The following is a 12,924-nucleotide window of genomic DNA, read 5'->3' as shown; positions in this document are numbered from 1 at the left end:
AACATAATGAAAAATGTTACCCTGAATTATAAAAGAATGTTAATTTAAATGACATCAAAGGTCCTCATCTTTCTTTCACCTCCCATATCTTTTCAACAACCAAACTTGTAGGTGTTTCTGAACTTTGTTACCAAAGAAGGAGAGACTGTGTCACTTCAGACGGGCCAATCAAACACAGTCTTGTGTCTGAAGAGAGAAGAACGCTTCAGGCTACCTTTCATTCATCATGAGAATCAAACATGACATCTGCACCATTTGCCTTCTGTTTGACATGTTTGTTAGTTTCGATGGGTAAGTTTTGAGATTTATTAAATGTCCTGTTCCTTTCTACCGTAGCAGTGTTGAATTTTGGTAAATTTTTAATGATTGTGCTGTTTTTCCCAATTTCCCTTCAGCTCAGAAAATTCATCTGACATCATCCTCATCAGTAAATCAAGAAGGTAGTTTTATATCTGCTCATGTGGGAGATAGTGTGACTTTAAGGTGTTTTCATGACAATGTATCATTGCTCTACTGGTTCATGCAATCACTGGGAGACAAACCAACAGTAATATCGACCTGCTATGTTTATTCCAAGCGAATCACTTTTTATGAAAAATTCAATAACAACTCCCGCTTCACGTTGGATACAGAAAATCGTAATTATCACCTGACAATTTCAGATCTGAAACATTCAGACTCTGGTACATACTACTGTGCAGCTCGAGGTCCACTGGTTGTGGATTTTGCGGAGGGTACTACACTCAGTGTGAAGGATTCAGATTTAAACATCCAGTCGTTGATCCATCAGTCGTCATCTGACACCATCCAGCCAGGAGACTCAGTGTCTCTGAACTGCACAGTACACACTGGTAGCTGTGGAGGAGAACACAGTGTTTACTGGTTCAAAGAGTCAGAAAAATCACATCCAGCCCTCATTTACACCCATGGAGGCAGGAATGATCAGTGTGAAAGGAAACCTAACATGCAAACACACACCTGTGTGTACAACCTGATGATGAAGGACCTGAATGTGTCTCATGCTGGGACCTACTACTGTGCTGTTGCTTCATGTGGACACATACTGTTTGGAAACCAGACCAAATTGGACTTCACATGTGAGTAACAATGCTAATGAACCCCCAGTTCTGGTCATTAAAAATATACAACCAAAGTTTGACTAAAGACCAATATAAACGCTGAAATCTCGGTTTCTTTTGTCTGGCTCTCAGCAGGTGACTCTTTTCTGGTGTATTTCTTGACTGGAACCTTGACGTTCACCTCCATCCTAGTAGTTGTACTTATTTTCCAAATATACAAGATGAACAAAATAATTCAATCTGCAGGTACAAAAATGAAGACTGTAAAAGTTGTTTCTCTCCCTGTCCTTTCAACATGTCTTTTCAATAACAGACTTCTTTCTGTTTTTCACAAACAGAGGAAAGGTTTCCAGCTCCACCCGCAGCAAGCACAAGGGTAACACTTGACCTTTTAGATTCCAAGCTGAAAGGCTGATTAGGCATTATTGCCAAAGTTCATTTTCTGATCTTTCTTCTTTAATTATTTTTTTTTTTTTCTAGTGTCCCAATCAAGACACAGCTAGTCCACAATATGCTGCTTTAGATCTTAACCAAGCCAACAGATCCAGAAGACAGAGGAGCACCACCAACAGCGATTGTGTTTATTCCAGTGTACGGCTGCAGTGCTGAACTTGTTTAGCTGTTAAAGGAATAAATGTTTGATATCCAGGTAGATATAAATCCCTTTGTACTTCACCTTTGTTCTGCAGCAAAAAGATAAAAACTTCAGTTTGCGCTAAAGTTTGGCACTAGTGAAATTTGAAGGTCCTATATTGTCTTTTCGGTCTCAAGCAGAATGTTTCTACATTAAAACATTTTGTTTTATCTCTTTTTATCTATTTACACATGACTAAATATTTTAAGCCCATAATAACACATATCAAATTAAACATTGAATTAATCAGCTCAAATGAGATTTACTCTTTGTAAATTTAGTAATCTCCATTTAGTCCTATAAGAGTATTTTAGATAAAAAATGCTTAAAATGCTGGATGTGAGTGTATTCAGTTGCAAGTTAATAAATTCTTATTTTCAGAGCTTTCGCTGGTTATATTCAGATACTGCATCACTGTCCATTATTTGCTCCTGTGTTGTGTTTCACCGTAGGCCTACTGGTCTCCTCTCTGCTCTAGTTGACTGGTCTTTATTTAAATTTCCGATGTGCAGCTTTTTCAGTTAAATAAAGTTGTGATACCAAATATATTTCAATCGGGGTCTTATGTGAATGTGATTATAGAGACATAAAAATTAAAACTGTTATTTACAACAATTTACAAACAGATGAATCATTTGTATCAATTAAGCTGTATATGTTAATAGTGGTAACATTATCTGAAAAAAGAAAATGTCTTTCTTTCAGAATAGTCTAAAGTTAAATCAGACAAGACAATCTGAAAACAATGATATCTGCACAGGTCGTCATCTTTATGACATGTGTTTTCTTGAAGGAAATAGTTGAATTTTATTCCTTTATTAACTGCAGTTCACATCTTGTACAGTGTCTTTAGTAACGTTTAACATAAAATAATTTTAATATGATGATTTTATTGATCTTAACAGTAAAATCCTCAGAATTAGAGAAGAAATCAACCATGCCCACGCAGTAGTGGCTGTGGGGATTTCTTTAGCTTTACTGACTTCCTTATATTAGGCTCTGACACGATTCTACAGTGCTTTGTTTCTGTAGAGCTCCCTGAGCTGACATCATTTACAGTATCAATAGACCTTAATCATCCACGTGTCTGTTAGACCCCATCTCGACTTGTATACTAAAAAATGTACTTTTCTCTTATTGACACAACAATACTGAACCAGATCAACTCATCCCTAAACATATGATATGTGCCACAGGTGTTTAAAATTACAGTAATTAAACCTTGATTTAAAAACCTTCTCTTGACCCCGACATTTTAGCTAAATATAGACCAATTTCCAACTTTCCATTTGTATCTAAAATTCTGGAAAATGTAGTTGCAAGCCAGTTATTTGACCATTTGTATAGAAATGATCTGTTTTGAAGCTTTCAGTCAGGGTTCAGAAATGCATCATAGCACAGAGACAGCACTGGTTCGAGTCACGAATGACCTTCTTATGGCCTCAGATGAGGGATTAGTGTCCATACTGGTTCTACTGGACCTCGGTGCTGCTTTTGACACTGTAGATCAGCATTTTACTGCACAGGTTAGAGCATGTTGTTGGGATTGAAGGGACAGCTCTAGGTTGGTTTAAGTCATGTCTATCTGACCAGTTTCCAGTTTGTTCATGTACATGAGTTGCCTGTCGAATAAAATGAACAAGAAGCCACCGTCAGAGTCGCTCTTTCGCTGATTTCCGCCTCCTGACTCAGACATCTGAGTCCAACCCCCTAACCAATCAGTGATGTGTAGTGAGATGACGTCAGATGCAGCCGACTCAGCCCACTTAGAACCTCGGCAGAGTAGTTACAGAAAAAGTATCTACTCGGCACGTTAGACCCCTAGTGGAAAGGCACCAAACCTAGGCGAGACACAGGAATACACACAACGGCCACACAAGCCTTTAGAATCTGCAAGAGAGAAAACAAACAAGCAGAAACGGGAACAGGCAGAGAAACAAACAACCAATCAGGACTCCTCAGACAGCAAGTTTACTTGTGGTTCCTAGAGTTTCAAAAGTAGAACGGGAGGCAGAGACTTCAGTTATCAGGTTCCTCTCCTCTGGAACCGGCTGCCAATTTGTGTTCGGGAAGCAGACACCCTCTCTACCTTCAAGATTAAACCTTCCTTTTGGATAAAGCTCATATTTAGTGATGGCTCAGATGCCCTGAAACATACCTCAGTTACGCTTCTATAAGCCTAGACTGAAGCCCCTCTCTTCTCTTTCTTTTCTTCTACTCCAACTCTATTAATAACATAATTGTTGTCGATAGTAACCTGTGTCCCTTTTCCCAGCAGGTGCTCTTGATCTTTTGTGCCTGTTATCTCCTCTTTCTTGATACAATCTGTTACCTTAACAAAGCAGTAACTGTTATTTTATTAGCTTTGTATTAATTGGACTAACTGAGAATGAGTTGAACTGTGTTGTTGAAGTGCCTTGAGATGGCATTTGTCATGATTTGACGCTATATAAATAAAGCTTAATATAATTTAATTCACCATCAAGTGATTCTTGCTTCTCTGTGTGTGAAGTGTGGATCTTTTTTAATTAATTAATATTTTTTTTACTTCAGTACCACAACAAATGACATCTACAGCTACGGACGATGAGGTTAACTAGATTCTATGACAACTATAATGCAATCAGCTTCTCAGATGAGGAGGTGCAAGTTGCTGAACACTCACGAGCAAAACTCAAAAACCTCCAGGTTGTAACAATGTTTTATTATTTTCAGATACATGTAAAGGGTTGAGGATAAAATACAACAGAGTCACAAACAATAATGATTTTATATGCAAAAAATAATCAGATTTCATAATAAAGACATTCAGTTGCAGTGGAAGTGAGCACAATGAAAAGAGAGAAAAATTAGGATTTGACCTTCTTCTGTCGGTCATGTCCTCTCACAGACCAAAGCAAAAACCATGTTTTAAGTATAACTCGTAAAGTTCTAAGATCTATGCAGGAAACACAGTTAAAAATAAAATGTGACTGACCTTTAAAAGACTTTAAAAACATGTATTTTTAATTATACATTTAGCCTCCTAAGACGCTATAATATACTAACAAAGTTCTACGGTTTTACAGTGTAGTACACACATTCACTCCAGGTGGGATCCCTCTGTGTTCTTGATCTGTTGGTCAGGTTGGCACTCAAAGTAGGACAATAGATGTTTTCTGCACGTAGGTAACCCTGGACACAAAGTGTTTAGTAGCAGTTTTAAGAGCGACATGAAGTGAATTGTTTGTTGTTACTATTACATATCTAGTGCAACTGATCACTTCAGTTATATTATTAAAACTCACTTTTGCATCCGTGGTGAGACGTGGTAATCCTGTTTTGGACTCAACTTGTGAAAAAGAAAATGTTTCATATAAAAATTTAATCCAGTGAAAACATAGGGTGTGAGAATAATTATTGTTATTTTATTTTATATTTTTTTTTAAGAGCTACCTGAAGATTCATAGTTGCTTTTCTTGTTCATCAAACACACCGAGAAAGCAAGTAAAACACACAGGATGGAGGTAAACGCAAGAGCTCCACACCAGAAATAAGATACAAAGTTGACCTCATCTGCAGGGAGAGAATCTCAATAAATATTTTATTAAAAGTGTAATTCTGTATTATTTTTGAAGCTCAGTTATAATGTTACTCACATGTCAAATCCAGCTTAGTTTTGTTTCCAAACAATATTTGTCCACATGAAGCAACAGCACAGTAGTAGGTCCCAGCATGAGACACATTCAGGTTTTTCATCAGCATGTTGTAGAAACATGTGTGTGATCCTGAATTGCGTTTCCTCCCACACTGATCATTCCTGCCTCCATGAGTGTAAATGAGGGCTGGATGAGATTCTTCAGAGTCTTTGAACCAGTAAACACTGTGTTCTCCATCACAGCCCCCAGTGTGTACTGTGCAGTTCAGAGTCACAGAGTCTCCTGGCTGGATGGTCTCAGATGACGACTGATGGACTTCAGCTTGGATCATGGAACTTGAGCCTTTTACAATGACTGTAGTCCCCTCTGCAAACTCAAACTTGAATAGGTGGCTACTTGCACAATAGTAAGTGCCTGAATCTGAAATGAGCAGATTATTTATCGTCAAGTGGTTTTTACCTTTGTCAGTGTCCAGTGTGAAGCGTGAATGTTTTCCAAATTCATCATGAAAATATCCACCGCTCTCATATTTGTAAAAGGTGGAGATGAGCTTTGGTTTTTCACCCAGGTTTAACTTGTACCAGTAAAACCGTGCATCAACAACATCGTCACAGAAACACTGCAGAGTCAAGCTATCTCCAGTTTTAACTGATACGAACCGTCTCACTTGTTGAACAGGTGAGGACATTTTTATGGCATCTGTTTGAGCTGCAGTAAAATAAACATAATAAAAACATACGTTACTAAAGACACTGTACAATATTTTCAACTGCAGTTACGAAAGCAAAAACTCACCAATTTCCCCAATGAAAAACCATGTCATTAAGGTAACGACCTGTGCAGATATCATTTTGTTCAGGTTGTCTTGCAGAATGAAAATGACCTACATCCTTTTCTCACTTTTTAAAGAAAGTCTCTGTATAATGGGCCACGCGGAAGTGATGCAACACTTTCTGCTTTGAAAACCTGATCACATGCTTACTGCAACTTTTGATGTCAGTTTTGGAAAAAAAACAAAAAACATTCAGAACGTTCAGATGGTAAAGACCACAACGACTCATCAACTCTGAATAACTTTTATCACTCTTTCTTTTATGATGAAAACAGAAGGTAAGGATATGAAAATCTCAATAGGAAAATATTAGTTCATTTCTGTCTCTGGAAAGTGCCTAGAGAAATTTTGCATAGATGCTATATAAATAAAACTGAAATGAAAACACCTCAAAAAACATTACCCTGTTTTAACTTTGCATACCGTATTTTCCACACTATATGACGGCCTTAAAATCCTTAAATTCTATCGGTGTGCCTTATGTACAGTACAAACTCTTCTTGTGCTTACTGACCTTGAACTAGTTTTATGTGGTACACACTCTCTAAAATCTGTCAACATGTTTTAATTCGTCTTTGGTAACGAAAAAGCCGGTCCGCTTGATTGATGATCGGACCGTTCAGCTGACACATTAAAGTTGGTCCTTGGTTGGATACGGGTTGCAACGTCAGACAACGTTAGATAACTAATTATGTAGCGCTGGCAAGCAACCATCATCCAACATCTAGTCAATGTTACATTACCATCATTAGACATCAAGCCAACCTTTAATTTTTTAGTGTTAACTCAATTTATTAAATCTATGTCATTATCCGATTATGATCAAATGTTGGAATCAGTGCTGGCCAACGATTAAAATTTTTAATCTTAATTAATCCATGATTTCTGTAATTAACTGCGATTAATCGCATATTAATTTCATATTTATTCACACATTTTGTGCTGTTCTAAATTACCTCAAGGTATTTTTTAATGTTTTTAATACTGTTAACAACCTGAGAAAGGGCAAATATGCTGCTTTATGCCAATTTCCACAAAAAAATCTTTTGACCTGAATGTAACATTCCTTCATAAATACAAACACAATGTAGTCCCCAACTTTACACTTGGAAAGACTAACTTGTTTTAAGCAGCTCAGTGTAAAACAATGAACCATATGCATCACAAACATTGTACAAGAAGTGCATTGGTCAGTTAAATTTTCCCTGTAATTATGTCTCTCATATGGAGGAAAATAAAAGGCTCAAAAAATATCCTGTTCTCCTAAGTGGGTTAAAAACAGGGGGATACAAAAACTGAATTACAAACAAATAAAGTGCACATGTAACGGAACGGGAGTAACTCAGCCATTTCCTCACCTGAATCATCAGTGCGAATCGCAGTGTGCGCCCGTCTGTGCGCGCGCGCGCGTGTGTGTGTGTGTGTGTGTGTGTGTGCGGCGGCGGGGGGAGCATTGTTGAGTTTTATGTTTTATGTAAAGCGCTTTGCGTTGCATTTCTTATTTTGTAAGAAAAGCGCTTAACAAATGCAGTTTGATTTGATTTGACTCGTCCTTTTTTGCAAGCTGCTATCCAGCGTTGTCTGATTTTGACGAGGGGGGGGAGCGGAGCAGCGCGGCGCTCTCTGGTATTTGAGACTCGACGTACTTCGATGGTAATTCATTTCAAATCGATGGTACATGTAAATAACTTCAGTCTTGTCCAGCGAACCATCTGGCATCTTTTTGAAAGTGAACTTGCTGTTCAAAAGTCCCTTTTCATTCTCCATCTTTCAGTTCACCAGACTTTTCCTTGAACTACGGGTACCGTCAAGCAGAGCCGCCGCAAGGGGTGTGCGAACCGTGCGACCGCACGGGGCCTCGCGCCCCAATGGGCCTCGCGCTATGGGCCGTTTTTAAAAAAAAAAAAAAATTTTTTTTTTTTTTTCGTTTTTTGTTTTCGTTTTTTCCCTTATAAATATCAACAGTCACATTCCATTACAGACCTAAATGTGTACTAGTCTGTGCATATCAATAAAATATATGTGCAATGATGACGCGTGTCTGTTGTTCAATACAACTGATCAGACCAAGCGCATTGACACAAGCTGCTCTGATCCACACGGTGGGAGTTGGAACAAACTGTCACACAATGTCGAGAGAACGAGACAGATTCAGGAAATTTCCATCAGGGGATGAAAAAAGAAAAAAACTAAAGAAAATGGAAGAGTTTAATGCCTCTCTGAAAGGCTCGTTTGATAAATTTGTCACAAAAATCACCAATCCGACCGGGTCTCAAGCAGCCGTGGGGCCCCGCGTCGAGGCAAGTCAAATGATGATGAGGCAGGGGAAGGTATCCAGTATTTTGCTAATTGGAGAGTTAAAATTGCGCATATAGACACCCGATCCGACCCAAAAAACCCAAAAATTTCGAGGGCCCCCCCAAGCCATTTCGCACAGGGCCTCGCAAATCTCCCAGACGGCTCTGCCGTCAAGCGCCTGAAATATGTGCACCTTTTTTTTTTCTTTTTTTTTTTTTTAATCGTGTGCGTTAAAAAAATTGTCGGCGTTAAGAGAACGTTAAATTAACGCGTCGTTAACGCACTAACTTGGACAGCCCTAGTTGGAATACAACGTTGTTCCAACCTCATGCTAACTTCAGGTGTCCGCTGAAGGTCCAGAGGGTCGTCACCACGGCCCAAAAAATAATCGGCTGCACTCTCCCCTCCCTGAGACACCCAGTGTCTCAGGAAAGCCAGGAAAATCATCAAGGACCCATCTCACCCCGGACACTTTGAACTGTTGGCATCAGGCAGACGTTTCAGGACACTGAAATCACGCACAAACAGACTCAAGAACAGTTTCTATGCCAGAGCCATAACTACACTCAATACTGCTAAATACTCAAACTGACTTTTTCCATGTGCAATACTGACCGAACCGTGCAATACCTGCCATAGAATCATGCAATACCTGCCAAATGTAAATACTGTATGTTGTCTTCCTGTTTATGTTTATTCCTTTTAAGGATTATTTATTTTTATAGTTGTTGTTGTTTTAATATATCTATTTTTTAAACCATGCACCTTAAAGAAGATTGCATCCAATTTCGTTGTACCTGTACAAATGACAATAAAGACATTCTATTCTATTCTATTCTGTCGCTGGCAACGATGAACCAATCAGAGAACAGGACGTAGTACGACGCTTACCCACACTTTTTATTGGTGGATTCTTGGAAGATGAATGATTTAAAATTTGAGTTTATTTTTCTGTATCAGTTACAACCGAACGATGTTCTGAGTTATTCTGAATGAGTGGAAGAAAGTTCCACTTATCAGACTTTTTGTTTCACTTTATATATGTTTTATCATGCGCCTTATAACCTTGTTATAAGGCGCATGTATGAAAATAGGCCTATATATATATATATATATATATATATATATATATATATATATATATATATATATATATATATATATATAAATATATATATATATATATATATATATTTACAGTAAATGACTTCTGTTTAAGATTACTATGACCTAAAGCCTGTGCTAAGAAGGAGGGTTAGTGGATATACAAGGTCCTTTCAGAGTCGTTTCTGGATTTTCAGGGTCAGAAATCTAGTTGATGTCTTATTGAAATGTAAAATGTGCAGAAAATGTAACTCGTTCCAGAGGTTGAAGTTCTATAGCACCGCTCTTCGAAAAATACCCCACATTGCTAGATTTAACAAGTAAACTGGAAGGCAAAACTTGTATTTCCTTAATGGGACCAATGGGAACATTTAAATACACCTAAGTAGGATAAACATATAACAGTCCATACAGAATAAAATACTTTTTAAAGTGTGCAGGCTTTAAGGTTTAAACTTTAAGGGTGAGTAGGACAATATCTGCATATAAAAACAAAAGGATATGTTCATATATAAAAAGCAAATTAGTACAGTTTTGACCAAAAGACAGCGCTATGTCTGCTTCACTATGGTCACACACAATGAGTGAGACTGATCATTTTTGTCATAAACATTTCTCCACAGTCAAATAGAGAGACAAAACCGTCTAAAGTGTTTTAAATACTTAAAAACATGTTTGATCTATAATATAGGACCTTAAAAGTACAGAATAGCAAACATGATCTAACACAAATTATAGTTTATCGTTTGAATGTGGAACAAAGCTAAGCTATCTCACGCTCTCTCACGCTGTCAGCTGCTCACGCTCTCTCACGCTGTCAGCTCCTCTCTCACGCTGTCAGCTGCAGCAGGAAACCACCAACACCGTTTGTCAGTTTGACAGCTGTTAGCCAGGAGGCTAATTCTACTCACCTCCCGGATCTCTGGGCAACAGACTACAAACCAGCGCCGATTCAACGCAGTGGGCCCAATTCGTTGGGCCCGTGTCTGTAAGTGTCGCCCTGAGCCAGGACTTTTTATGACTGTGATCCCTCCTTTAGCTGTTTCAAGTCTACTTATCACGGCGGGCTACAGTGTAGCCCTCGCTGGTACGTTTACACACAGCACCGCTATCCACTTACAGCAGCTCTTAAGAGCCCACATCATTTTACCATTACACTTTTACTGGCCATATTTGTTTCTTATCCCCAGCTTTCTCCACCACCGTGAGTTCATTCACCACATCATCCAGATTTGGGTAAGCTGTAATTGCCGGCGCTGGCTAGCAGGCAAGCTCCGCTAGCCAGAGGTGGCATACATATTAGCATTCGTCGCAACATTCGCAGCCTGCTACCCAAACTTGATCTGTTGAAAACCTGGGTTCACACTGTTACACCTGATGTTCTTGCTATCTCTGAGTCTTGGCTTGAGAAAAACATAGCTAATTCTGACATTTTAATACCAGGTTATAATATTTTTCGCCAGGACAGAGCTACTAAAGGAGGCGGGGTCGCTCTCTATGTTAAAGATCATCTGCAATGCGACAGCATTTTATTTATTTTTTTTGGGGGGGGGTGGGGTGGGGGGGGTGACGACATCCACTGCCAATCCAGGAAGCAGGAACACACGGAAACACACGTCAAGCACTGGAAATCTGCAACAAAAAACCACAAACAAAGCACGAAACCGGCACGGTGCCGACCAAAACATGAACAGCAATCGACCCAAATCTTGAGATCTGATCGCAGTCTGAGCTAAGCTACCGCTACCTAACCCCAAAAACTACAGAGCAAGCATGCAGGTGAACAAGTCAGTGTGTATGTCTATGTGTGTGTATGCGTGTATGTATATGATCATGCGTGTGTGTGTGTGTGTGTGTGTGTGTGTGTGTGTGTGTGTGTGTGTGTGTGTGTGTGTGTGTGTGTGTGTGTGTGTGTGTGTGTGTGTGTGTGTGTGTGTGTGTAATAAACCAAACAAAGCTCCACCTGAAGTGTATCTATAGTGGGGGAGGGGGGGGAGCAACCCCGCCACCCGCGAGACCAGAGGCTTACACGGAAGAACCCGGAACCCAGGCCACCAGCAACCCCACAGAGGGGAGAAGTAGGAGGGAGGCAACCCACCGCCTGCGAGGCCCCCCCCCCCCGGCGGCGGCCGAGAGGGGGGGCCCCCCCATGGCGCGGAAAGAAGCAGCCAGGGATCCCGCGGCGGTGGACCGCGACCCAGGCAATCCCCGGCCACCCGGACACGTGGCCAGGAGGCCCTCACCCTCCAGGCCAACGACCCCCACCCGGCAGGGGGCCAGCCTGCCCGGAGAGACAGAGCCGCCCCGGCCGCCGATGCGGGCAGGCGTACCCGCCCCCATGAAAGTGGCCCTCCAAGACCAGAGGGGCGCCCCACCGCAGAGGCAGCGGGGGGGACCGGAGATGGGCCCGGAGAGAGGGAACCCCCCAACAGGGCGACACCCGCGCAGGCCTGACAACGGAGGGCCCCAGACCCAGGCATCCCATTCATTTATCCATTCACCTATCCGATACCTATACTAATAATAAGATATACTATAATAATAAGATATACTATACATAATAATAATACTAATAATACTAGTAATAATAACAATAATAATAATAATAATAATAATAATAATAATAATAATAATAATAATAATTATAACCACCTTTTTATAATATAATATTGATAAATTATTAAGTTTTGTTGTCCTGCCAATGGAGGCTCAAATCCTCCATGGCAGGACACTTCCACACCGCATTCTCACCGACACAGACACACAATCACGCACCGTTTCCCCCTCCCCGGGGGGGGCCCAGCACCGCCAGAAGGCACCCCAGGCTGCACGGCGAGCCCCGCCAGGCCCGGGTATCCCGACCCACCTATCCCAGGCCGGCGAGGGAACGCGGGTGATGTGGGACCCCCTCCCGCCCCTGGTGTTGAGTGCATGTGATTAATGCCATAAAAACAGGGAGGGGGAGGGCCAAGTATCGATTTGACACCGACCCCCCCCTCCCGAACTACGTGTCATTGTCAAATGTATTTATTAAGTGTTGAATGTGCAGTGTCTACTTTGCTGTTAAAACCGTGAGGCGGGGAGTGCCGGGCCACACGGGACAATGCCCCCACGACCCGGACCCCCCGCCCCTCGCCTATGTGCGTATGAATCGTGTAGGGGGGGAAGGAGGGGGAGCGGAGGCCGAAGCCAGGAAGCAGGACCAGCAAAGCCGGCCCTGATAAGACACCCGCGCCCCCCGACCGGCCATCCAGTAGACGGGAGCCGGCCCTCCGAGCCGGGCCAGGGCCCCACCGTACCTCCACGGGCGGCCCCGGCGCTGCCGGAGCCCCCGGACGG

The 12,924-nt window shown here is 41.2% G+C and overlaps 2 protein-coding genes across 3 annotated transcripts; one reads left to right on the top strand and one right to left on the bottom strand.

The window, feature by feature from the left end:
- Positions 1 to 287: 287 nt before the first annotated feature.
- LOC133420451 (uncharacterized) lies at positions 288 to 2,158 on the top strand. Its single transcript, XM_061710144.1, has 5 exons — positions 288 to 291; positions 396 to 1,097; positions 1,212 to 1,325; positions 1,418 to 1,455; positions 1,560 to 2,158. Exons 1-5 carry the CDS (start codon positions 288 to 290, stop codon positions 1,686 to 1,688), a joined length of 987 nt encoding a protein of 328 aa, XP_061566128.1. The 3' UTR covers positions 1,689 to 2,158.
- A 2,271-nt stretch (positions 2,159 to 4,429) lies between these two features.
- On the bottom strand, positions 4,430 to 6,224 carry LOC133419959 (uncharacterized). Of its 2 annotated transcripts, XM_061709468.1 has the most exons (5): positions 6,147 to 6,224; positions 5,352 to 6,059; positions 5,149 to 5,268; positions 5,001 to 5,044; positions 4,430 to 4,887 (listed from the first exon to the last, which is right to left on the bottom strand). In XM_061709468.1, exons 1-5 carry the CDS (start codon positions 6,199 to 6,201, stop codon positions 4,768 to 4,770), a joined length of 1,047 nt encoding a protein of 348 aa, XP_061565452.1. In that variant the 5' UTR covers positions 6,202 to 6,224; the 3' UTR covers positions 4,430 to 4,767. The 2 variants fall into 2 exon arrangements, with proteins under 2 accessions (XP_061565452.1, XP_061565451.1); XM_061709467.1 differs by having other exon boundaries at positions 4,430 to 5,044.
- Between the last annotated feature and the right edge of the window lie 6,700 nt (positions 6,225 to 12,924).

This window comes from Cololabis saira, chromosome 20 (assembly GCF_033807715.1).
Source record: "Cololabis saira isolate AMF1-May2022 chromosome 20, fColSai1.1, whole genome shotgun sequence".
Taxonomy (NCBI): Eukaryota; Metazoa; Chordata; class Actinopteri; order Beloniformes; family Belonidae; genus Cololabis; species Cololabis saira.
Note: the sequence above shows the minus strand (reverse complement) of the source record. Positions and strands in the feature narration are given on the sequence as shown.